The sequence below is a fragment of the Balaenoptera acutorostrata genome, chromosome 1, assembly GCF_949987535.1.
Source record: "Balaenoptera acutorostrata chromosome 1, mBalAcu1.1, whole genome shotgun sequence".
Lineage (NCBI taxonomy): Eukaryota > Metazoa > Chordata > Mammalia > Artiodactyla > Balaenopteridae > Balaenoptera > Balaenoptera acutorostrata.
In genome coordinates, this window is record NC_080064.1 from 56,027,781 (window position 1) to 56,054,206 (window position 26,426).

General features: G+C 41.6%; 1 protein-coding gene across 1 annotated transcript in view; it reads left to right on the plus strand.

Annotated features, from left to right (window-relative positions):
• CACHD1 (cache domain containing 1) overlaps positions 1–26,193 on the plus strand; it is a 212,037-nt gene extending 185,844 nt beyond the window's left edge. The window contains exons 17-27 of the mRNA XM_007164743.2: positions 1,997–2,119; positions 3,277–3,376; positions 3,469–3,585; positions 5,233–5,393; positions 5,718–5,804; positions 6,691–6,807; positions 7,962–8,113; positions 9,411–9,572; positions 10,839–10,916; positions 11,549–11,650; positions 24,388–26,193. Of these exons, the coding sequence (XP_007164805.2) occupies positions 1,997–2,119; positions 3,277–3,376; positions 3,469–3,585; positions 5,233–5,393; positions 5,718–5,804; positions 6,691–6,807; positions 7,962–8,113; positions 9,411–9,572; positions 10,839–10,916; positions 11,549–11,650; positions 24,388–24,626 (1,438 nt within the window). The 3' untranslated portion in view covers positions 24,627–26,193. The remainder of the gene's footprint in view (positions 1–1,996; positions 2,120–3,276; positions 3,377–3,468; positions 3,586–5,232; positions 5,394–5,717; positions 5,805–6,690; positions 6,808–7,961; positions 8,114–9,410; positions 9,573–10,838; positions 10,917–11,548; positions 11,651–24,387) is intronic.
• Positions 26,194–26,426: the final 233 nt, after the last annotated feature.

A 26,426-nucleotide genomic window follows, 5' to 3' on the forward strand; every position in this document is an offset into this window, starting at 1 on the left:
CTATTTTTCATTGATAAAATAGGAACTATAATTCCTTTCTGATGTCTTCACAGGAAATTAAGTAGACGGTTTAAAATTGCTTGGAAACTCTTGAGTACCATGCAGATCTAAGGAGGCAGAAACCCTATTGGTTAGGAATATATGCTTTGGAGTTGAAGGCACTGAGTTTAAATCCCTGCTTCTACTAGTTATTCACTGTGTGACTTTAGCCAAATACTTAATCTCCCCAAGCTTCAGTTTTCTGGAAATAATGCCTCATAAGGTTTCTGTGAGAAATCACTGACGTGATATATTCAGATGCCTACCAGAATGCCTATACATTGTGAACATTCAGTAAATGGAAGCCATTACTATTATCATAATGATGGCTATTGTTTAGACTCATCACTCTTCCCTGAACAAGCAAGAGAAGTTTAGACTTCTTCTGACTAATACTTCAGCAAAATATTCTTTTCTACAATGGACAAATCCCATAACTGATGAGTCTTGGATTTCTTCCATGGTGGAATTTAAGTTACTTAAGTAATAATAGGGGCTCTTATTGAGGCAATAGCCTCTCAGAGACAATCCCACAACATGGTCTTCCCCCAGCCCATGCCAAAAACAGCTTTGACAGCAAAGCTCTGATAGAAATTTCATTATGGGTCATGGTCCCTTTTTCTTGTTGTTTTTTGGGGTTTTTTTTCTGGTTTTGGGGTTTTTGTTTTTTTTTTTTTGATGGGGGTGGTGAGTTGAGTTAATATGTTAGTATCAATGTTGTTGTTAGTAACCAGTTGTCTACATAGCAAAGCTAATTTCACTCCCAAGTTTTGATTTTCCCAAAGAGGACTTTACTTTGGGAAGTTTCTTCTGAGCTATTATTAACCCCATTTTCAGATAAGAAAACTGAGGCTTAGATAGGGTAAGTAGCATCCCAGGAGCCACATAGATAGAAATCAACAAGGCCAAGTTTTGACCCCAGATCTGATTGATTCCAGAGCTAAAAGGCTAGCAAGCATCATGTTGTACTGCCCCACTTTCTCTTCCTTGGTGCTTCTATTTTTGAGAGTAGCATTTTAGAATGGAGACAGAACTGGCCTACGAACCAGGAGAGTCTCGTTCTAGAATGTGAGCTGGGTTTTGAGTACAGCCAACTTTAGTGTTATAGAAAGAAAACAAAACGTTGTTTTCACTAAGTTTTGCATGACCTAAAACTAATTAACCTTTGAGAGCTCTATAAAATGAGATGTATAGATTAATAACTATAGATTTATCATGATCTATAAAGTGAAGGAAATAGCTAAGGACATCACTCAGGCTCCTTGTCTAAAAGTTTCCTTGTTAGAGACTGGTGGTTGCCAAGGGGGAGGGGTTTGGGGGAGGGATGGAGTGGGAGGTTGGGGTCAGCAGATGTAAGCTTTTATATATAGGATGGATAAACAACAGGGTCTTACTGTATAGCACAGAGAACTATATTCAGTATCCTATGATAAACCATAATGGAACAGAATATTAAGAAAAGTATGTATAAATATGTATAACTGAATCACTTTGCTGTACAGCAGAAATTAACAGCACTGTAAATCAACTATACCTCAATTAAAAAAAAAAATTGAAGGAAAAATAAAGGTTCCTTGTTGGAAGGAACCTAACAGCCACACATTAAACCTCCCAGCTGATTGATGCCTATCCCCCCCCCCCACCCCCATATTCTTGACAGAGAATAATCCCACCATTGTCTGAACATCTGTAGTTAGGACTAGCCATATTCCACAGCCGCCCATGTTTTGGGCTAGTCTTATTTGGGAAGTCCTACCTTTAATCTTAAATTTTTCTCCTGTCAGATCTCCATGTTATGCTAAGTTAGTCATTTAGTTAATTGTTTCTCCAAGGGTGGAAAGTGCGGAGAACAGGAGGCATGTGTTTCTGATACCATACAATGTCCTTATGAGTGAACATAGCTTTTGCCTTTAAATAAGACACACCTCTTATTCTCACTGATCATTTTCACATGAAGTACACAGCTGTCTTCCGGGCATACTGTGGCTGTGATGGGCATTGACTTCACGCTTCGATACTTCTACAAGGTTCTGATGGACTTATTACCAGTTTGTAACCAAGATGGTGGCAACAAAATAAGGTGAGCCCTTCAGAGACCCCATATCCTATCTAGCTGCAAAATACAAAGAAAAAGATGTCAGGTATCTCCAGTTGAATGCCGAGCACATTGTCATAGTCAGCGTCAGAAAATGAGTCCATTGCCTGGGCGTTCTATTAAGGAGGTTTTTGTTCTTTTGTTTTTCTAAGATGCATGCTGTTTATGACTTAGATGGACAGATTTGGCTTCTAACAAGAAGAGTAACTGTGGCACAGAATTCTCCAAAAGCTCTTGTTTCTCTAGGAGTCAGTAATTAGAGGTTTCCCATATCTTGGGTGCTAGAAAGACCAGAGGGTACTCTTGGGTAGTACTTTTGATGTGAACTTAGTTATTAAACCAACGTCTTTGTGAGATTTTCAGATGCTTAGACTGTTCCTTTGTACATTTCCCCAGAAAGAGGCTCATGGAACCAAAAGTCTTTGCCACCTGAATTTCAAAAGAGCACGTCTGATCAAAGCAAGGGCATTCCCTTGATTTAATACAGGCCACTTTTTAAAATAGCTTTCTTATTTCCAACTCATGGCCCATGCTTCATATCACTGCTAAATTTCACATTGGCCCTTAATGGGGGAATGCAGGATTCACAGCAAACTGTTATGACGAATGGAAAGTAAAATAGAGCAGAATATAGTCTTGATTAAAGCGGTTCTAGCTTCACTTATTTAGTGTTTCCATCAAATATATTTTTGCATGTCCTCTGAACCTTGTATTTTAGGTATGTTTGTCATTGAAAGAGGAAATTGTATGGTTTACCTAATATCTGTGCCTGTAAATACCCAAGACTGCTTCTTTCAGTATCTCCCTCCCCAGAAAAAAGAAAAAAAATGTCCCACTTTATACATTCTTGCAAAAGATCTTTGAGCCCATCTTACTTAGTCTGGGTGGTCACATTCTGTACGAAGTATGTAGGTGACCTCAGAGTCAGGTGTAGCTCTCGCCTTAAACTGTATGCTAGGTAATCCAGCGCCTCGAGAATTAATGTGTCTGTCACCTGACTGCCCGCCTTCCTTCATTTCGTCCATGAATATTTATTGAGAACCTGATAAATGCAATTTGTGTCAGGGCTAGCAAGATAGATGCTCTCCAGAAGCATAGAAGAGCAGCTTCTGTGAATGAGGGATGTCATTGCCTTGGCACAGGTGCTTCATAATGGAGGACAGGGGTTATCTGGTGGCGCATCCAACCCTCATTGACCCCAAAGGACACGCACCCGTGGAACAGCAGCACATCACCCACAAGGTATCTGTCGCGAAGCTAGAGCCCAGTTCTCCAACGGGCTGCGGCTCGCTAACCACATGGCGTCTGTCTTGTGTTCTGCTCGGCCTCGGTAGGAGCCCCTGGTAGCAAATGACATCCTGAACCACCCCAACTTTGTAAAGAAGAACCTGTGCAACAGCTTCAGCGACAGAACGGTCCAGAGGTTTTATAAATTCAACACGAGCCTCGTGGTAAGTTGATTCCTCAACGCTCTCTTCTCCCATCCGGCTGTGGAATTGCAAATGGAGTCATGGTTTATGTCTGAATGTTAGCTATTACCGGCTGTTTCATTGCCTGGGAATTAGAGTGATAGGACAGGACAGACCTTAGTCCAACTCCCCAGCCTGATGGTTGTGGGATATAAAGCCCTGAATGGAGAAGTGAGTGTTTTAAGATTTCACAGTTGGTATTTTGCTTTGGTTTTGTTTGTTTAAAGACTTACCCAATCCAAGCCCTTTGAAATGTCTGCGGAAGTCAGTTCCCACACTCTTGTATAAATACATGCAGCACCACGTGGTCCTCTCTTCCTGTCTTCTAGAGATTACTCAGTCTCCCTAAATTCTTAAAGCCAAATTAGGTTAGTTCTTGCTCATCCACCCTGTTAGATGAGAGCTCTTATGTAGATCATCCAAAAATAATTCCTTTTTTTTTTTTTTTTTTTTAAAGCTTACAATACTCTCTTGTGATTTGAGATGCTACAGATTTACCTGGATATGGTTAGAGATCTTAAGGATATACTTATTAATTTGTAAATAATCCTAGCTGAGAGAGAATGGGTCATGACAGAACCAACATTCAAAAGGTTATTCACAAGAAGTAAATGTATTCACAAATCATTACATGTATTATTAAAAAGATAATCATAAAGATGTATTGAGTTAGTACACCTGAAACTAACACAACATTGTAAATCAACTGTACTCTAATAAAAAATTTTTTAAATAAATGAAGTTAGCTTGAAGTCAAAAACAAAAGAGGTTAAATGAAAATCCTGAACTTAGTCTCAGAAAAAGTGCAAAAACAATTGTGTAGGGTACTAGAAGAGTTTTAAGAATGAATATATTAATAGGATAGTGTGTTCAAAGCAAGGGAAGTCATTATTGCTCTGTTCAACCCCCATACCCGTTCTGACGAGCACTTTCTGTAAAGGAGACATGGACAAACAGGAGTGTAATCAGAGGGAGGCTGTCAGGTAAGGTTGTCATATGAAAGTCTGCCTTACTCTGTGTATCTTCTGTCATTTGTACAATGATTTCCTGAGTCTTCAGCAGAGAAGCTAGGATATTGCAGTAGAAATTTTTCAGACATGCAAATTTTAGTGGAATATGAATTAGAATAAATTCTTAATGGCCCAAGTTATTCCAAAATGGAATTGGAACATTCCTGGTTATTGGAGCTAACAGGCTGATAAGCCTATGTTATTGCTTATATTGTAAAGGTGGGCATCTTCCAGGCAGGAAAGGATTCGTCTAGACCTCTAAGAAAACATTCAGTGCCGTGATTCTCAGGGTTAGGCTTATCCTCACCACGCACACATAAGGGATAACTGGCATGGAAACAAACATGGGCTTAAATAATTGGCCTACTACATATGACACGTGCAGAAAAAATGACCATACTCAACTTTACAGTGCTGCTTTAGAATTTTTGGCTTTCAAATATTGTAGACCTTTCATGAAGCCAGCTATCACATTTTCTTGTTATAGAACGAAGAAAAGGATGCTTGCTTTAGTTGGATTGAACTATTTTCAGCAGTTGGTTGAAGGGTTGTTTTCAGGATGGTAGAGCTGAATCTTTACATTGTTGTCTGTCACTTCTGACCACTCTGTTGTCTGTAGGGGGATTTGACGAACCTTGTGCATGGCAGTCACTGTTCTAAATACCGACTGGCGAGGATCCCGGGAACCAATGCATTTGTCGGCATTGTCAACGAAACGTGTGACTCTCTTGCCTTCTGTGCTTGTAGCATGGTGGACCGGCTCTGTCTCAACTGTCACCGGTAAAAATGGGACGGGTCATGTTCTCTGTTTACCACACTACTGAATATTTTAACTGATGCCAACTGCAAAATAAACATGAAGTGTTCAGGTGTGTCCTAGAGGAAAGGAAAGTCCTGGTTACAAAAGCATTTAGAGCTGTGTTGTTCGTAACATCCTTGTCCAAAGAACAATGGATTGAGGTCAACTGTGTATTTAAACCTTTAGTGATAACTTTTACTGTCCCTTTTAACTAGCTCATGGTGTCTTTATTTCATTTCCCTCAGTGCATGTACAATATATAGTTTATCAACCCTCTGCATAGTAACTTTCTTTTTCCTTTTCAGAATGGAACAAAATGAATGTGAATGTCCTTGTGAGTGCCCTCTAGAGGTCAATGAGTGCACTGGCAACCTCACCAATGCAGAGAACAGGTAAATTTAAAATGTGTGTGTATGTGCATATTTATAATGGGAGTCTTGTGTATAGGTTTGTTTCGAGTTGGAAGTATAAGAAGGTGATTCATTCTAATGATGGAGCTGTTCAGTGAGCCAGTTTTCAAACTCCATAGTGTCTTAAAGTGAAGTCCACTTTCAGGTTTGAATATAAATGCTAAAAAATTTTTTGAGTATATGTGCTACTTACAAAAAATATGAGACTGTTACAAGCATTAACTAAGTGCCTAACATGTGTCAGATACTGTATGCCCAGTAAGTCACTTAGTTTTCTTTCTTTTTTTTTTTTTTTTTTTACTTTATTTATTTTTGGCTGCGTTGGGTCTTCGTTGCTGCGTGTGGGCTTTTCTCTAGTTGTGGTGAGCGGGGGCTAGTCTTCATTTCGGTGTGTGGGATTTTCATTGAGGTGGCTTCTCTTGTTGCAGAGCACAGGCTCTAGGCGCCCAGGCTTCAGCAGTTGTGGCTCAAGGGCTCTAGAGCGCAGGCTCAGTAGTTGTGGCACATGGGCTTAGTTGCCCCGCGGCATGTGGGATCTTCCTGGATCAGGGCTCGAACCCGTGTCCCCTGCATTGGCAGGCAGATTCTTAACCACTGCGCCACCAGGGAGGCCCTGTCACTTAGTTTTCAAATTAACCCTTTGATAAACACGTAGGAACATTTCACACATACAGATGCTCATACATAATATAGCATTATTTATCACAGTGACAGATTTTCAGGCCAGATTGGCCCAAGGTTTCATATAGCTAAGTGGCAAAGCCAGGATTCAAACCCAGATCTGTTTGACACTGTCAGGGGCCAAGGGCATGATGAGTTTGGAATATGGATGGTATTGGTCCTAACCTTCAGACTTGCTCCTACGTAGAAACCCAAGCTGTGAAGTACACCAGGAGCCAGTGACGTACACGGCTATTGACCCTGGCCTGCAGGATGCTCTTCACCAGTGTGTCAACAGCAGGTGCAGTCAGAGGATGGAGAGTGGGTAAGCAGTGCCCGGCGCTGATTTCACGTCAGCATCATAGCTGCAGGAGCAGAACCTAGTAAAGAATAGGGACCAGCAACCTCGTTGAGCTTTTCCAGATGATATTTATCATCCCCATTCTTGATGTTTGAAAAAGATGTACCAGTTTTTCGGATCCAGAACTGAGTTTGATAAGCCTTTTATCTACCAGGTTTAATGTTATTTGGTTTCCACTTGTTACAGCTATTTGGCACATGTACCATATCTTAGTAGCCTCATCTGTGGATGGGAAAGTTATTCTTGAAATAAGAGGAGTAAGAGAGGAAATGGCATGAAGAAGCAAGGGCAAGGGGGCAGGAACTCATGGGTTCTAGAAACAGAACCCAGCTCTATGTGTGATACATTGAAGCTCATCAATTCTTTCTTAGAAAGCAGATATGCTTTACAGTAGTGTTGAGAACTAAAAACCACATGCTCCCTGCTCCCTCGCCCTCCTCCCTAGGGTGTTTGGGACTAAACAGCTGCAAGCTGCCATTTGATTCAACAAAATTAGTGGGTAAAAGGGGCAGCCAGTTTTACTTTCAGTATGTATTTTAGCAAAGGAATGGTAGGGCATCAGATAGATTAATTCGGTGTGTTATGCAGTAACCCAAAGCCTATTAAGCTTGAGAAACACTGTGTATATTTTCTTAGAGTGTCATAATGCACTCAACATGTTAAAAGTTCTAAGAAATTGGCAGCAAAGAAATCTGTTTAACTTATCCACTGTTTCCCCAACTTGTTTGATCAATTTTTCCTTCCTTCCTTTTTTCTTTTTTTTTTAATGACCGTATACCTGGGGTGTGTTAGGCCAAAGTCTAACAAACCTTGGGGCCATGTGGTCTTTTAAGATGATTTTGAGTGACGCTGCACTAATCCATGATGTGTGGACTTCATGGTTTGATTCACAGAGAGCGGTTCTATTTCCCTCATCTCCAAGTTGTTAAGGGACGTTAGACAGCTTTCCCGTGGCAGGCTATGGCTGTTCTCCTTTTCTAAGGAAAGGAAACTCAGGCTCAAGGAGTTATAGCACTAGTGAGTCATGGAACCCCTGAGAGCTATCTGATGCCCAAGTCCACGTGCTCTCCCCTGCATGACACCACTTTCTGGAACATTCAGCGTTGTCTTTCTGGCAGGGACTGCTTTGGTGTGCTGGATTGTGAATGGTGCATGGTAGACAGCGATGGCAAGACCCACCTGGACAAATCCTACTGTGCGCCCCAGAAAGAATGCTTCGGGGGGATTGTTGGAGCCAAAAGTCCCTATGTTGATGACCTGGGAGCAATAGGTATGTTTTTGGGGAACCCAGAATAATTTGATTCTTGAAAACACATTTTCTTGCCTCTATACTAGGACAAAGATCTTAAAATAATTCTCTACCCTACTTCCCTGATTTCTTGGCCAGTAGTTTTTAGTTGCAAAACCAAGGCAAATAATTACTTCCAAAGCTGGCTAGCTATACTGTGCAGAGTAAGCAGCCATCTTTCCTGCCAAATTTTGCAAGCCTGGAATTCATTCCCATAAAGCTTGTTCTGAGAAATATCAGGCCTGATTTCTGAGCAGCTGAACTGTTGGGGTTGTGTGAATGTGAATCCCAGCTGTCAGAAGCACAGGGCCGGTGATGGGCAGAGTGACCCGTGCATATCGCTCTCCTGCCGCTACCTTCCCTCACAACTTTTGAAGGCAGAAATCTTATGGCTACAAGGTAGTATTTAGGTCCTTGAGGTCGGCAAAAGCCAGAGCTGTCCAGTGCAGTGGGGCGGCTTGGGGTGGGGGACAGGGACATTGCTGGGAGGGACACCACTGGGGTTAGGCCCCAAGACCCCAAAAATACTACCTGCATACCCACCCTGAGACCTTCTCAGCGTCTTTCCGGAATTACCACAGGCTCCTCAAGCTTAGTTGGCAAGTGAAAAGATACTTAAGCCTTTAGCTAATGCCTTTTTTGACATCTCCCCACATTAGCCTGTCTGTGGAAGAAAAGCTTTTCCTAGGTGAGGAAGGGTTCTGAGCTCACGTATGACTACCGGACCAAGTTAGGACACGGTTGAAGTGACCTTGCTCCAAGAAGTCACTTTATGTGCCCACCTGCAGTTTCCTGTCTGAAAAGTGCAAATAGTGTCTTCAAGGGAACCCAATAAGCTTTGAAATTTGATCCTTTTGGGAGGTCACGTGACTGAGCCACTGAAATAAATGACACCATGTAGAGTCAATATGTGCAAAGAGACCCACGTTGCCCTGCCTCACCTCTGTGCTAAGAGTAGCTCACAGCCCAGGGCTGGGCCCTTAGACTGGGCACTGCATGTTTAAGGGATCCTCAACCACTCGCTTATTTCACAAGTCCTTGCCAATTGTGTGCTCTGCAAGCAAGCAACATTTCATCCGAGAACCAGAAATTAAAGGAAGCCCTGTTCCCACATCTCGGTGGGTCTTCTTTAAGGGATTCAAAGCTTAAAGCAGCCATTCTTACATACCTTCACTAAATCCCTTCCCACTGCATTCCTTCCCATCTCACCCCCGTCCCCATCTCCTGCTACACTTGGGAAATCTTTATGAAGGATATCTGTTTGTTTATTTTAATGAAGGTGATGAGGTTGTCACATTGAACATGATTAAAAGTGCCCCTGTGGGTCCAGTGGCCGGAGGCATCATGGGCTGCATCATGGTCTTGGTCCTGGCTGTGTACGCATACCGTCATCAGATTCATCGCCGGAGTCATCAGCATATGTCTCCTCTTGCTGCCCAAGGTGAGCTCCAAAGGAATCCCAAAGCTCCCCCAGGAGGCAGCAGGCTCCCAGGGCTGTTCCAAGGCGAGAACGACAGTAACCAGTTGTAAGCCTTTAAGCGACTGTAAGACCAGTGCTACATTTCCTGCTACTGTGGAGTAGATTCGGAGGTCCCCAAAGCCTGCTTCCCTCCTTTAGTTCGCAGCTCATTCTTTAGGGCCTAAATCCTGCAAGCCCCATTTGATTCCCCAGAAAATCCCTAGATTATCTCTCTCCTTACACAGGCGTGAGCCCGCCATAGCTTGCCTCTGGAATAAGCCAGTCAGGGGAGCTGGGAAGCTGAGTGGGAAATTTTGTTCTTCGCTAAGCTCAGATATGCTGCCTTTGCTCTTCCGAAAAGACGAGCAGACCAAAAATACCTCAGGTCACTACTGGCAAGAACATGAATCTGTTCTATTGCAGCTATTATTATATTGTGTGAATGAACACACATTCAAAGGAATGATCACATCTCTTAAAACAGGATAAGGACTGTCCAACCTGGATAAGAACTTGAAGTCAGATACAAAATGATTAATTGGTAATTGTGGCTTCCATATCAAGAGTTAAATGTGGTATCTGTGCTCGTTTGCAAGGAACAAAAACCATTTAACAACCATTCCCCATCCTCCCTAAAAACCCCTTGGGATGTGTTACCCTGACCTTTGTGGAGATAAGGCTCACTCATCATTTTTCCTGGACTTGGTCAGGAGCCTGGCAGCAGTCATGATTAGTTGATATTGGAATATTTCACTGTGGTCGCAGTCCTGTCGGGGGATCATGGGATTGTGTTGTCTGATTTAGTAACTGAGCTGACCGCAAAGCTCTTTCCTCTTGATAAGGTTTGGTTTGACTGAGGATGACGGCCATCCAGTGTTACCTTAGGCTTGGCCTTTTATAGGATTCTGTAGCACCATTTTATCAGCACAGTCAGCCGTGGTTTTAGACCCCTTCCCTCCGTTTCAGGTACTTGAGGAGAGGATTAAAGATCTGTTAGCCTCAATCAACATCTTTTCTCCTCTGTCTCCAGAAATCAATCTCAGGTGCCCCTCTGGATTATTCACCTCTTTTTCTCTCTTCTGATTCCTGCTCCCTCCTCCTTAAAAAAAAAAAAAAAAATGAGATGGGGCGTCAGTTCATTGATGGAATGCTGTCATCCAGTCATCATATGAGCACTCTGCAGGGCATTAAAGTGGGTGATTTTGTTTGATTAAATAGTCATGTTTCTCTCTTTTGAATGACGGGTAGAAATGTCAGTGCGTATGTCCAACCTGGAGAATGACAGAGATGAAAGGGATGATGACGGCCATGAAGACAGAGGCATCAGTGAGTATCCAGGCTGCTTCCATGCAGAACGTGGCAGCAGGAGGCTAATCCAGAATAAATGTGCTTTCTCGTATTAAAGTTTAAGATGCTTTGGCATGATGGGGTTCTTTTTTTCCCCCATTTTCATTAGGAATAAGCATAGGTATTTGCTTTGTTCTAGTACATCTCAAAAGATTTCAGGGTGTTCTTTGTTGCATTAAGTACTTTGGCCTAAAACGCCTTACTCTTCCCTTTCTTTCTCCTCCTCATTACTTTCCAGTATAGCATTGTAGAAAGGGAGTCATCAGGTATGCATTTCTTTTAAATCCCTTAACTAATGTATACAACTCAGGGGGAAAGAAAAGAACATTTCTCTATCAAAAGAGAGCTCCATGTGTGTTGAGATACTTTGGCCTTCAACTATACAGAGTATATCTCCTTGGTGCATGTTGGAAATATGTCATTAGGGACCTCTTGCTGCCCCAGTCCTAAAACGAACTCCCCTAATCGTCAGAATTGTTAAAAAAATTACTCATTCTAGCTCTGCAAGGAATAACTCCCCCCATCATGTGAAAGAGCCTACTTAGCGCAAATGCGCTTGATACAATAAAAATACTGGCCTAAGAGTGACTAACCATCCTTGCCTTCCACAGTCAGCAATACTCGATTTATAGCCGCGGTCATCGAACGGCACGCACACAGTCCAGAAAGGAGGCGTCGCTACTGGGGTCGCTCGGGAACAGAAAGTGATCATGGTAAGGTCTGGCTTCCTGCGCTTGAGGCCCTGAGGACCCTGGTGCACTTGTGGGCCAGTGCTCACAAGTTATTTATGCATAAGTAACCCTTCTCTCTCTTTCCTGTTCCATGCTCAGGTAAATTATTTTGACATAGTTTTCCAAAAAGATACATTCCAACATGAAACTTTTATAAGAGCCCCAGGAGAGTTTGGCTTATGGCTCAGCATTCCCAGGCATACGTGAGATGACCTCTGGGCACACAGATTGCCTCCTGGGTTTTCTCCATGAATAAGGGTTCAGATCATCTCAATGGTACCTGCTTACCCATTCACTGAGAACCAGCGGTACCCCACTTGGTTCTCAGTGAATCGGCTTACTCATAGGTCCTGTTGCCCAGTGATGTTGGTTGGCAAACACCAGCATCAACAAGGGCTCTCTTGGCCACATACTCTCAGGGCCTGGCAAGAATCCATGCGGTCATCTGGTGTCCCATGCCCTGACCTCCTGCCTGGCCTGGAGCCCCAGGGAAGGCTTCACCAAAGAGACAGCACTTACCCTGGGCCTTGAAGGATGATTAAAGAAAAGCGAGGGACAAAGGATATTAGAGGCAAAGGGACTGGTGTGTACAAAGTCATGGAGGTGCCTAAAGTGCCTGTAAGATGCTCAGGAAGGGTCGGGGCTGAGTTGTGAAGAGACACTGGGTGCTAAGTGAGCTACCAATTATCAAGTCCACGGCTGTACCAACAGCATGGCCACCATGTACCTTCTCACCTTCCCAGTGCCCGTATGGCTTATTGTCACAGAGAACAGCAGATGTGTCCTACTGTCTAGACATCCCTGCCACTGTTGCACAAAAATATAACAGAAGTGTACATCCTTTCCTGTAATTGTCAGATCTTTTTGTTTTTCATATAGCTGTTTAATTTTCCAGAAATCTTTCTTTTCTTCCCAGAATCAGGTCTTTTTTTAATGCATAAATAATGCATTTATGCTTTTTTTATTCTGCTTCCTCCACATCTACCCTGAAAAAAAAAAAAAATGTCTTCAAGCAGTGTGCTTCCACACCTGTGCTAAAAAATGCAGGAGTAGATATTCGTCAAAGCAACCAATGTCGCCTTTTACACGACAGCCAGGTATTCAGATTCCCTTTGGAAAACAGGAGAAGCCAAAGGTCTGATTTTTAAATTGGGGACTCTTAATTTGGGCTCTGAATGGCATTGTTCCCACCAACTAAATAGAAACTTCTGGTTTCTATGGAGAGTCAAAGCAGAACTTAAATTTCTCAGTTTCTTTGACTTTCTGCCTTTTTTCCAGAAAAACCTTTGAACCTGCATAAATTCATTCTGCCAGGCAGTTCTGTGTCTCTTCTCCTTTGAATAATAAAACAGGTTTGAGGCTACTAAAGTTCAACAGAAATAATTTCTTATTCAGCAGAAATACTGAGTTCTTTCTCTCTCTCTCCCTCTCCCTCTCTCTCTCCCCCTCCCTTTCCCCCCCCCCCCCCTTCTCTTTCCCCTGGTAGAAACTGCTTCAGTACAAAATTGGAATTCTGAGTGATGTTTCTAATGTTCCATTAGCCCTCCCATCATCTTAGTAAAAATGGCATATGAAGCAACAGCTGAGATAAAAGGAATAGTGCAGTGTCAGCATCCAAAAGCCAAGGAATCTAGCTAAGGGCTTGCTTTCTTTCATTTTTCACAATAATTGGATCCCCAAAGTTTCTCATGCAGACAGAATGCAATGCCAGAAGAAGTGGAAGACACTGACATTCCACGTAATTCCAAACGCACCACAAAGTCAACAGCATTTAACCGAGTGTTGTCATATCCCTGAACCTGTATGGTGGGTCACTAAAAGTGGTGGCATCAAGCTAAAGTCCCTGTGGTACCTAGGGGATAAGCCATGGGTACACATTAAACACGGAAATCTGATCTAGTTCTTTTGTGGCACATGACTTGCTCAAGCGTGTGTTCTCTTATTTGGTGAAGGTATCAGGCGGGCATCTGCTGTTTGCTTGGCAGAGAGGAAGGAGTTGGGGAAAGGGGCGGGATGGGCCTTATTTCTGCCAGGCAGCGTGGTATAGAAGAGCTTATAAGATAGGTCAAGCAGAATTCACTTGCAATCCCACCTCTCCCCTTCTTTCCAGGTAGTGAGACCTTAGTGAAGCTACGTGGACCTCAGTTTCCTAATAATTAAAACAGGATTAGAAATTCCTCCCTGGTAAGGTTATCGTGAGGATGAAGTGAGATAACACATGGCAGGCATGAGCTCAGAGCTGACCTCACCTCCATACCCACTCTGCCCTCAAGGAATTGATAATCCAGCAGGAAACTGTAAATGCATGCATGTATTCACAAGACTGATAAAAGGCTGAATATGACAGCTTCCTTAAAGAAGTGGAACAAAGAAGAAGATGGGAAGAGAGTTCACTTTTATCTGCAAGTAAATCATGTAAGACTCTGGGGGGAGGGGGTACATGCACAAAAGGAAACCTCAAAAGAATAAAATATATAAATATATAAGTATTGAACAGACCAGACTTTCATGGTATGGTTCAGAATGGTGATACTCCCAGAATTAAAACTAAATGTTACCAAGCTAAACTTGGAGACTCCAGGCTGCATTTTTAACTAGAAATATTTCATGTGGCCAACAGAGTTTTGTATTTTAAAAGGACCTAATTTTTAATTTTTGTATCTTAAAAAAAACTACTCAAAATAAGAATGGTTTCTGAAAAGCAGAATCATTTTTATCAACATTCTAACACCATGTAGAATGATTGTTTTCCAGCACTTGACTATTAACTGTTACACTCTGCGTTGCCCATTATTTCTCTTGAAAATATCATATTCTAACTAATCATCAATTGGCTTATTTTTAAGTTAAAAATCACCAGTATGTATTTGTTCCTTGTGAATCTGTGTTTTAGTTACCATCTCATTAGAAACATTACAAATGTACATTAAGCAACATTTTTTTCTTTGTAAATGGGAATTTTTCCCCTAACGAAGTAAATTCCAAAAGACTTAAAACGCAAATGCTGAACCTTGAAAATCTGGTCAAAAACTACATAGTGCACCACGAAACCATTTTTAGAAGTGCAGAGATATTCTCCTGCAGTTACTCGCTGTGACAACAAAGGGGTGAGTGAGTCCCCAGAGGGACCTAACATCCCTTGCCATCAAGAGGGTTTTCTTAAGAACCGTCAGATAAATACATTAGCAGAATGCCAAAGAGCAAAAGCCTAATTTGACTCTTCTATTCCTTATGGATGCCAGGCCTCCTTCCTGAAGCCTGTTTCGCCTTGAAATTGGCTTTGCAGGAATTTCTCTGCATGCACCTTTGGATAGTAAAGGAGTCTTTCTTTGAAAGTGTTTGTAAATGTCCTCTGTGTCTTAAATGGTGCTGCTTCCTGCGTGGGTCAGAGACCGCGTCTGTCTTATGCATCACTGTTCCCAGCACTCCACAGAATTGCCTGGCGCTGAGTAAACGCTCAGTTAATTTGCTAAGTGAGAGCACGTGTTTGGCTTTCTCCTGCTTCTCTGAAACATGCTACTCCCTCCCTCCAGATTTCCATGAATTACTGAGATAAGAGGAAGCCTGAGTAAGTTACAGAGGGGTTGAGCAATAGTGTCCCACTGAGGAAATAAAACAGAATTGCCCCAGAGCGGTTCCCTTCGGAGGGGTCCCTGCTGGGATTCTCATCAGAAAGCACCAGGAGAAACAGGGCTGCCCCCGAGTTGCCTTGGGAATGGCTGCAAGGTCACCACCCACCTGGGCCTGTGACCAGCCAGGTTCAGAGCACCCCTGGACTCTAAGTCAGAACTCCAGGCAGGGCCCAGTGAATCCTAGAATGTCTTCATTATTAGATGAGACTGGTAAAATGTCACACCAGACAGAACCACAGATTGCTGAAAAAATTATGTGATTTTTTTTTTTAAGCGCATGCTTTGTGTAAGGCATAAGTCCTCGTACTTTAAGAAAGAGTTTGCTAATGGACCAGACAGCCCTATATTTTTTTGTAATATGGTAAAATCTAAGATAGGGATGTGCACAGAATAACGTTTAAACTCACAGAAGAGACACCAGAACCCCTGTAGGTTGGTATGACTGGGTGGGGTGGATGTTGGTTGGGAAGGTTTCCCAGAAAAGACCTTCAAACATAACATGAAGCACAACAGCAAGATAAGGGAAGATGGGAAGGACCACTATGAATTTTACACCACGAATGGGAAAATCAGCTGTCAGTTCTGATGGGTGCTTGTAAATGAGCAGAGTCAGGAAGGCATCCAGGAGGCAAGATGAAGACAGCCTAGCACTAAAGGTTGGCTAAAAATAATCGACACAGACACTGAGATTTTGCTAAAATGTGTTTTCTAGTACTTCAGTCTCTTATGTGTAGAACATTTGTAACTGAGGTTTTAAAGCCTATATTACATTCTAGACTTCGCACTACTGAAGCTGAGAATCTTGTTCTGGCTCCTGATCTCTTAATCTTGGGTAAAGGCATCACTATTCCTCCAGCATCTGAACCTAGAAACCTCAAGGATATTAACCCTCTTGGCATCTTCACCAGGAAGTCCATTTGGTCACCAGAGCCAGCCCTTCCCTGAACTTGAGCAGCTGCTTGCTGCACTTAAACATGGCTAGTGTCTCACTTCACGGCCTTGCCGTCTTCTCGGGCCGCTGCTCAGTCCCCTGTCCTCTGAGCCTCAGATCCCTCCTTCCTTGTGGCCAGCCTCCTCATTGCCACAAGGGATCACCTTAAAGCGCACGTTATATTACTGCCATCTACCTTCCCCCTGCCCTTTGACCAGCCTTCCTGGGCTGGTCTCAGCCTGCCTGTCCAGCCTCATCTCTTGCTCTTTCTCCTACACAGGAAGCTTTTCCCCATTCCTCAAATCCATGGAGCCTTTCAGTCTTCTGGTCTTTGAATATGCTCATCTCCCTGCCTGAAGTATCTTCCACCCCTTTCTTTACCTAGTGAACCCCTCTCTCCCGTGAGGGCCACCTTACATGTCACTTCCTCCAGGATCCTAAGCCAAGATCATCAGCTTTGATATTCCTTTGTCATGCCTCTGGTTTCGCACCTGTGTTTCCCCTTCTTAACAGTGGGCTTCTCAGAAGCTGGGGCCTCACCTTACCCCTTTTTCTGTTGAGCCCCTAGCCTGGCATCTGGCACCAAGAGGGCACTCAGTAATCATAGACACACAACAGCGAACTCTCCTTCTTCTGTCCTGATTTATGGCCAACGTGCCTATTTTTCTGGCTGGGTATCTCTACATATGTTATTCACAGACTCTCAAAATCAAGATGTGCAAAAACAAAATTCATTTCCTTCCCTGAGACTCAGGATCTTGGAGTCACCCTCTCTTATCATCCTGACTGTAAGTTGCAGTCCTCTTTAACCACCCCTCAACCCCAGCCCCCCACATCAAATTGCTGATGAACTACTACTGTTTCCACCCCAGAGCTGTCTGTCCAATCCCATAGTTTGAATTCAACAACTCTCAGCTGGGCTGTTGCAATAACCTAACTGCCTCCCTCTCTCTCCTTTTTATTCAGCCTCCAAACTGCCACCAGAACTCTCTCTCTCTTTTCTTATATATAAATTTATTTATTTATTTTTGGCTGCGTTGGGTCTTCATTGCGCGCAGGCTTTCTCTAGTTGCGGCGAGCGGGGGCTACTGTTCATTGCGGTGCGTGGGCTTCTCATTGCAGTGGCTTCTCTTGTGGTGGAGCACGGGCTCTAGGCACGTGGGCTTCAGTAGTTGCAGGACGCGGGCTTCAGTATGTGTGGCTCGCTGGCTCTAGAGCGCAGGCTCAGTAGTTGTGGCGCACGGGCTCAGTTGCTCCACGACATGTGGGATCTTCCCGGACCAGGGATCAAGCCCACGTTCCCTGCATTGACAGGCGGATTCTTAACCACTGCGCCACCAGGGAAGTCCCAGAACTCTCTCTTTTTTTTTTTTTTATACAGCAGGTTCTTATTAGTCATCAATTTTGTACACATCAGTGTATACATGTCAATCCCAATCACCCAATTCAGCACACCACCATCCCCACCCCATGGCGGTTTTCCCCCCTTGGTGTCCATACGTTTGTTCTCTACATCTGTGTCTCAATTTCTGCCCTGCAAACCGGTTCATCTGTACCATTTTTCTGGGTTCCACATACATGCGTTAATATACGATATTTGTTTTACTCTTTCTGACTTACTTCACTCTGTATGACAGTCTCTAGATCCATCCACGTCTCAAAAAATGACTCAATTTCATTCCTTTTTATGGCTGAGTAATATTCCATTGTATATGTGTACCACAACTTATTTATCCATTCATCTCTCAATGGACATTTAGGTTGCTTCCATGACCTGGCTATTGCAAATAGTGCTGCAATGAACACTGGGGTGCATGTGTCTTTTTGAATTATGGTTTTCTCTGGGTATATGTCCAGTAGTGGGATTGCTGGATCATATGGTAATTTTATTTTTAGTTTTTTAAGGAACCCCCATACCGTTCTCCATAGTGGCTGTATCAATTTACATTCCCACCAACAGTGCAAGAGGGTCCCCTTTTCTCCACACCCTCTCCAGCATTTGTTGTTTGTAGATTTTCTGCTGATGCCCATTCTAACAGGAGTGAGGTGATACCTCATTGTAGTTTTGATTTGCATTTCTCTAATAATTAGTGATGTTGAGCAGCTTTTCATGTGCTTCTTGGCCATCTGTATGTCTTCTTTGGAGAAATGTTTACTTAGGTCTTCTGCCCATTTTTGGATTGGGTTGTTTGTTTCTTTAATATTGAGCTGCATGAGCTGTTTGGAGATTAATCCTTTGTCCGTTGATTCATTAGCAAATATTTTCTCCCATTCTGAGGGTTGTCTTTTCGTCTTGTTTATGGTTTCCTTTGCTGTGCAAAAGCTTTGAAGTTTCATTAGGTCCCATTTGTTTATTTTTCTTTTTATTTCCATTTCTCTAGGAGGTGGATCAAAAAGATCTTGCTGTGATTTATGTCAAAGAGTGTTCTTCTATGTTTTCCTCTAAGAGTTTTATAGTGTCCGGTCTTACATTTAGGTCTCAAATCCATTTTGAGTATATTTTTGTGTATGGTGTTAGGGAGTGTTCTAATTTCATTCTTTTACATGTAGCTGTCCAGTTTTCCCAGCACAACTTATTGAAGAGACTGTCTTTTCTCCATTGTATATCTTTGCCTCCTTTGTCATAGATTAGTTGACCATAGGTGCGTGGGTTTATCTCTGGGCTTTCTATCTTGTTCCATTGATCTATGTTTCTGTTTTTGTGCCAGTACCATATTGTCTTAATTACTGTAGCTTTGTAGTGTAGTCTGAAGTCAGGGAGTCTGATTCCTCCAGCTCCATTTTTTTCCCTCAAGACTGCTTTGGCTATTAGGGGTCTTTTGTGTCTCCATACAAATTTTAGGATTATTTGTTCTAGTTCCATAAAAGTGCCATTGGTAATTTGATAGGGATTGCATTGAATCTGTAGATTGCTTTGGGTAGTATAGTCATTTTCACAATATTGATTCTTCCAATCCAAGAACATGGTATATCTCTCCATCTGTTGGTATCATCTTTAATTTCTTTCATTAGTGTCTTATAGTTTTCTGCATACAGGTCTTTTGTCTCCCTAGGTAGGTTTATTCCTAGGTATTTTAGTCTTTTTTTGCAATGGTAAATGGGAGTGTTCCTTAATTTCTCTTTCAGATTTTTCATCATTAGTGTATAGGAATGCAAGAGATTTCTGTGCATTAATTTTGTATCCTGCAACTTTACCAAATTCATTGATTAGCTCTAGTAGTTTTCTGGTGGCATTTTTAGGATTCTCTATGTATAGTATCACGTCATCTGCAAACAGTGACAGTTTTACTTCTTCTTTTCCTATTTGTATTCCTTTTATTTCTTTTTCTTCTCTGATTGCCTTGGCTACGACTTCCAAAACTATGTTGAACAATAGTGGTGAGAGTGGACATCCTTGTCTTGTTCCTGATCTTAGAGGAAATGCTTTCAGTTTTTCACCATTGAGAATGATGTTTGCTGTGGGTTTGTCATATATGGCCTTTATTATGTTGAGGTAGGTTCCCTCTATGCCCACTTTCTGGAGAGTTTTTATCATAAATGGGTGTTGAATTTTGTCAAAGTCTTTTCCTGCATCTATTGAGATGACCATATGGTGTTTATTCTTCAGTTTGTTAATATGGTGTATCACATTGATTGACTTGCGTATATTGAAGAATCCTTGCATCCCTGGGATAAATCCCACTTGATCATGGTGTATGATCCTTTTAATGTGTTGTTGGATTCTGTTTGCTAGTATTTTATTGAGGATTTTTGCATCTCTATTCATCAGTGATATTGGTCTGTAATTTTCTTTTTATGTAGTGTCTTTGTCTGGTTTTGGTATCAGGGTGATGGTGGCCTCATAGAATGAGTTTGGGAGTGTTCCTTCCTCTGCAATTTTTTGGAAGAGTTTGAGAAGGATAAGTGTTAGCTCTTCTCTAAATGTTTGGTAGAATTCACCTGTGAAGCCATCTGGTCATGGACTTTTGTTTGTTGGAAGATTTTTAATCACAGTTTCAATTTCATTACTTGTGATTGGTCTGTTCATATTTTCTATTTCTTCGTGGTTCAGTCTTGGAAGATTATACCTTTCTAAGAATTTGTCCATTTCTTCCAAGTTGTTCATTTTATTGGCATAGAGTTGCTTGTAGTAGTCTCTTAGAATTCTTTGTATTTCTGCGGTGTCTGTTGTAACTTCTCCTTTTTCATTTCTAATTTTATTGATTTGAGTCCTCTCCCTCTTTTACTTGATGAGGCTGGCTAATGGTTTATCAATTTTGTTTATCTTCTCAAAGAACCAGCTTTTAATTTTATTGATCTTTGCTATCGTTTTCTTTGTTTCTATTTCATGTATTTCTGCTCTGATCTTTATGATTTCTTTCCTTCTGCTAAGTTTGGGTTTTGTTTGTTCTTCTTTCTCTAGTTCCTTTAGGTGTAAGGTTAGATTGTTTACTTGAGATTTTTCTTGTTTTTTGAGGTAGGCTTGTATAGCTATAAAGTTCCCTCTTAGAACTGCTTTTGCTGCATCCCATAGGTTTTGGATCGTGGTGTTTTCATTATCATTTTTCTCTAGGTATTTTTTGATTTCCTCTTTGATTTCTTCAGTGATCTCTTGGTTATTTAGTAATGTATTGTTTACCCTCCATGTGTTTGTGTTTTTTACGTTTGTTTCCCTGTAATTCATTTCTAATCTCATAGCGTTGTGGTCAGAAAAGATGCTTGATATGATTTCAATTTTCTTAAATTTACTGAGGTTTGATTTGTGACCATAGATGTGATCTATCCTGGAGAATGTTCTGTGCGCACTTGAGAAGAAAGTGTAATCTGCTGTTTTTGGATGGAATGTCCTATAAATATCAATTAAATCTATCTGGTCTATTGTGTCATTTAAAGCTTCTGTTTCCTTATTTATTTTCATTTTGGATGATCTGTCCATTGGTGTAAGTGAGGTGTTAAAGTCCCCCACTATGATTGTGTTACTGTCGATTTCCTCTTTTATAGCTGTTAGCAGTTGCCTTATGTATGGAGGTGCTCCTATGTTGGGTGCATATATATTTATAATTGTTATATCTTCTTCTTGGATTGATCCCTTGATCATTATGTAGTGTCCTTCCTTGCCTATTGTAACATTCTTTATTTTAAAATCTATCTTATCTGATATGAGTATAGCTACTCCAGCTTTCTTTTGATTTCCATTTGCGTGCAATATCTTTTTCCATCCCTTCACTTTCAGTCTTTATCTGTCCCTAGGCCTGAAGTGGGTCTCTTGTAGACAGCATGTATATGGGTCTTGTTTTTGTATCCATTCAGCAAGCCTGTGTCTTTTGGTTAGAGCATTTAATCCATTCACGTTTAAAGTAATTATTGATATGTATGTTCCTATGACCACTTTCTTAATTGTTTCGGGTTTGTTTTTGTAGGTCCTTTTCTTCTCTTGTGTTTCCCACTTAGAGAAGTTCCTTTAGCATTTGTTGTAGAACTGGTTTGGTGGTGCTGAATTCTCTTAGCTTTTGCTTGTCTGTAAAGCTTTTGATTTCTCCAATCGAATCTGAATGAGATCCTTGCCGGGTAGAGTAATCTTGGTTGTGGGTTCTTCCCTTTCATCACTTTAAGTATATCATGCCACTCCCTTCTGGCTTGTAGAGTTTCTGCTGAGAAATCAGCTGTTAACCTTATGGGAGTTCCCTTGTATGTTATTTGTCGTTTTTCCCTTGCTGCTTTCAATAATTCTTCTTTGTCTTTAGTTTTTGCCACTTTGATTACTATGTGTCTCGGCGTGTTTCTCCTTGGGTTCATCCTGTATGGGACTCTCTGCGCTTCCTGGACTTAGGTGGCTCTTTCCTTTCCCATGTTAGGGAAGTTTTCGACTATAATCTCTCCAAATATTTTCTCTGGTCCTTTCTCTCTCTCTTCTCCTTCTGGAACCCCTATCATGCGAATGTTGTTGCGTTGAATGTTGTCCCAGAGGTCTCTTAGGCTGTCTTCATTTCTTTTCATTCTTTTTTCTTTATTCTGTTCTGCAGCAGTGAATTCCACCTTTCTGTCTTCCAGGTCACTTATCCGTTCTTCTGCCTCAGTTATTCTGCTATTGATTCCTTCTAGTGTAGTTTTCATTTCAGTTATTGTATTGTTCTTCTCTGTTTGTTTGTTCCTTAATTCTTCTAGGTCTTTGTTAAACATTTCTTGCATCTTCTCAATCTTTGCCTCCATTCTTTTTCTGAGGTCCTGGATCATCTTCACTATCATTATTCTGAATTCTTTTTCTGGAAGGTTGCCTATCTCCACTTCATTTAGTTGTTTTTCTGGGGTTTTATCTTGTTCCTTCAACTGGTACATAGCCCTCTGCCTTTTTATCTTGTCTGTCTTTCTGTGAATGTGGTTTTTGTTTCACAGTCTGCAGGATTGTAGTTCTTCTTCATTCTGCTGTCTGCCCTCTGGTGGATGAGGCTATCTAAGAGGCTTGTGTAAGTTTCCTGATGGGAGGGACTCCAGAACTCTCTTTTTAAAATACAGAAATGATCGTGCTATTTTTCTGGTCTGCTCAAAACCTTGTAAGTTAAAGTCTCTCCTCCATCTACCTGCTAGCACTCATCCTAGCCACGTGGCATAGGAATAGCCTTGTGTTTCTACACCTCTTGGCCATACTCGTCTGTTCCTTTACTCCTAGCCACTTCACCAAACTCCTACTCATCCATTTAAGCCCAACTAAAGTATGAGTTCTCCTGTGATGCTTTTCCAGTCCTTCAGCCAGCATTAGTTAAGCCCTCTGCTGGATTTCAATTAAACCTCCATTATAGCACTTACCATTATCTGCACTAGAATAAGCCGAATTTTGTATATATGTGTCTCTTACTCAGTGGTGAAATCCTTAAGGAAAAGGGACATCTCTTATTCGTGTTTCATAGTCTCTCCTTTCAGCCTCCTGATGGTCTTCAATAAATGAATAATTGAACTGAGCTATGCTTGTACTTATTTTATTTCTCAAGCAGTAGCGTAACAGCTCCTTGTGCAGGGATCAGGTTTTCATCTCCGGGTCTCCTGCAGTGCCCAACACAGTGTCTTATACATAGTAGGTGCCTGATAAATATTTGTTGAGTGGGACTGAAAGAATTATGTTGTTTGAACAACATTTCATTGAGGACTGAGAATTGCCTTTCTCATTTTTGCACGAAGCATAACATTTTCAACCACAAACTATTCCTGCTTGCTTAGTATGCAAGCATGTCAGTTTTGCAGCCACGGATGTGACTAGCGCTACCCACGGGTGAGTGCTGATTGATGCTAACTGTAGATGCAGCGGAAATATTAATGAGCTGTCACTTCTCAAAATTCTTAAAGGGGATTTTTTTTTTGCAATATTTAAAAACATGCCAAGGTTCTTGGAATGAAATCCTTTGATCAGCAAGGGCATTTTCTTTTGAAATATGTATTACTTAGAATACCAAAAGAAATTAATCTTTAAATACAGTGAACCAGCTTACACAGAGAATAGCTGATTCTTTTGCTAGTTGCTATGAATGTACGCAGAGTTAGTGTTTTGTTAGGGACTGGAACTCAGGCAAGTTCATTAACCTCTCTGATCATCATTTCCCTCACCTGTAAAATGGACGTTAAAATACGTGCCTTGTTGGTGTGTAGGAATTACATGACACCAGGGCTGCCATGGTGGCAGCTGTTTTTGTTCTTACTGTGGCCTCACATTCAGGCATTTTGAAGCTCAGCTTCCCCCACCAGCCCCCAACTGATCTGAGTCCTGTTAGGATCTTTGTCTTGAAGCTGTTTGTTTTTTCCCCTCAAAAATAAAAAATAGCCTTAATCTTATCTCAGGGAAAAGTGTAGAAGGACATTTCCCCAAATGTCAGTTGTGGGGTCTATGGATCAGAAAGGATTGGGCTGATTTTTGATTTGGTTTTGTTGGTTTGGGCATTTGGGGAAAGGGTTCTTGTTCATATTGTCTAAAATGATTATGTATTTATTGTGTAATTGCTTTAAGGCAAGAGCTAACGAAAGATCTCTTTAAAAATAAGTCACTTCGAGGTCTGCTGACAGTCTGCAAACATTGACACTTATGTAACACAAAGGTAGGAGCGCCTCCCAGTGCCCCAGAAATCTGCAGTGACGTCTCCTCCCTGCATCTGGAAGCCCTCAGCTGCCTGTTTGTTGTGTTCATCTTCTAGGTTACAGCACCATGAGCCCACAGGAAGACAGCGAAAACCCTCCGTGCACCAACGACCCCTTGTCGGCCGGGGTGGACGTGGGAAACCACGATGAAGACTTGGAGTTGGACACCCCACCTCAGACTGCTGCCCTCCTAAGTCACAAGTTCCACCACTACCGCCTACACCACCCCACGCTGCATCACGGCCACCACCTGCAGGCGGCTGTGACTGTACACACTGTCGACGCGGAATGCTAACCTCCTCACCTCCATCAGAAGATGAGATCTGGGAGATATGGAGTGTTCTGGAGGGAGAAAGAGCCAGCATCAAATCCACTTGTGTCTGTGCTTTGTCCAGAGTCGTTTAACTCGTTTTCCTGCCTGTTAACATATTTCAAAACAAGAGAAACAACGACAAAATCACATTTGTGAAGATGCGAGGCTGGTTGTGAAATGGAGGGGAAATAAGTCTGATTAATGAACCTGCCATAATACCAACGGAATGAACAGAAGCAAACCTCTAAACAGAGATGGAACCTACAAATGAAACACTGGGAGCCTTGGTTAAGCTGAGCCAGGGGAATGTTCCGAGGAGCCCGAAACATTCGGCTCTCCTTAACTGGAAGAGAGAAAAATATGCTCCAGCGGAGACTGGGAACGTGGCACCTGCAGAGAGAAATGTGTGCTTTGAAGATTTCACCTGGTTTCTTAGCGGTACCTAGACACCACAGTTGCTGTATGGAACTCATGTTAAGCTCTAAATGATGCATCTCAAAATTTCTAAGTAAAGGATTATTTTTCTACTATTTATTGAACTTTCAAACATTCTCAAACTTTGGGGGAAAGAAAAGGAAACACATGAGAAATTTTCACCAATTATCCCTAGCTGTTTTGTGTGTAATGAAGTGGTTCTTTGATTAAGGAGTTCTAGATCTTATTTAACTGATACCATCCCACTGCCTCACTCCACAAAAATGGGGAAATGAAGAAATCTTTCTCTCTGACTTGTTTACATATGTTTTCTTTAGAACATCATTTCATGGAAATAGATCTTGATTTGCAATGCAGTGTTCTTTTCTGTGTTTGACAGAGGTGGTGACAGAGGTGGTGACAGAGGTGACAGAGGTGGTGACAGAGCTGGCGACAGAGGTGGGGAGGGGCAGAGGAATCCAGGAAGCTTTTAAAGAAATGTTATGTTTCTTTTTAACTAATTTCCATTTCCCATACAGTGCTTTCCTTAGGTTTCTACAAAACCTAATATTACACCCCCAGCCTTTCAGCTAAAGGAGGGTTGGATTTATTCTCCTTGTTTTAGAGACTATAAATTTTTTAATGTCCCATTTTGATTCTGAGAATGTTGAACACATAAAGGAAGAAGTTTTTCAAATTCAAAATTTTGATTCTTAAATAAAGATTTCTTTTGAAATCATAGTTAAAAGCTGCTGCCAGTCATCCAAGAAGATACCCACCAAACTGCTTTGTGATGTATACAGAGTTTAATCAAATCTGGCTAATATAACATGGGGCATTGTAATTTTAAAGTAGTGTTCTAATTACAGTGATGTATTTTAGATTCACATTTTGTGATCCAAATATGTTATAAAGACATTCTTGCACCGTGTGTGTGGTAAATCTCCGTTTATATGTAGTTGGAAAAAATTCACTGAATAATGTTTTAATGATAGGGTATTACGATATAATGTAAAAAAAAAATAAAAGTGGTTCTTCAGCAGTACAGAAAGTAAACTATATGTGTGCTATCAGGAAACCTCTTCATACTGTGTATAAAATTGCAGTCTAGTGAAATAAACTGTATGAACGGACAGTCTTAGTGGCTATAGTGATTTGTTTATGGACCACTTCTTGTGCCTCAAGGCAAATTACATTCACTTTGTAACCTAGCAGATCAGTTGCCAAACTGAAAGTAGGCCTCCTTTCAGTGCCACAGTCAACTTCAGGGGCTTCCTGACCATCTTGACTATGCAAAGAAATTTAAGACTCTAATGGGATAAAATTAAAAGCAAATAAAATGCATGGATCGTAGCTCCCCCTTTCTGA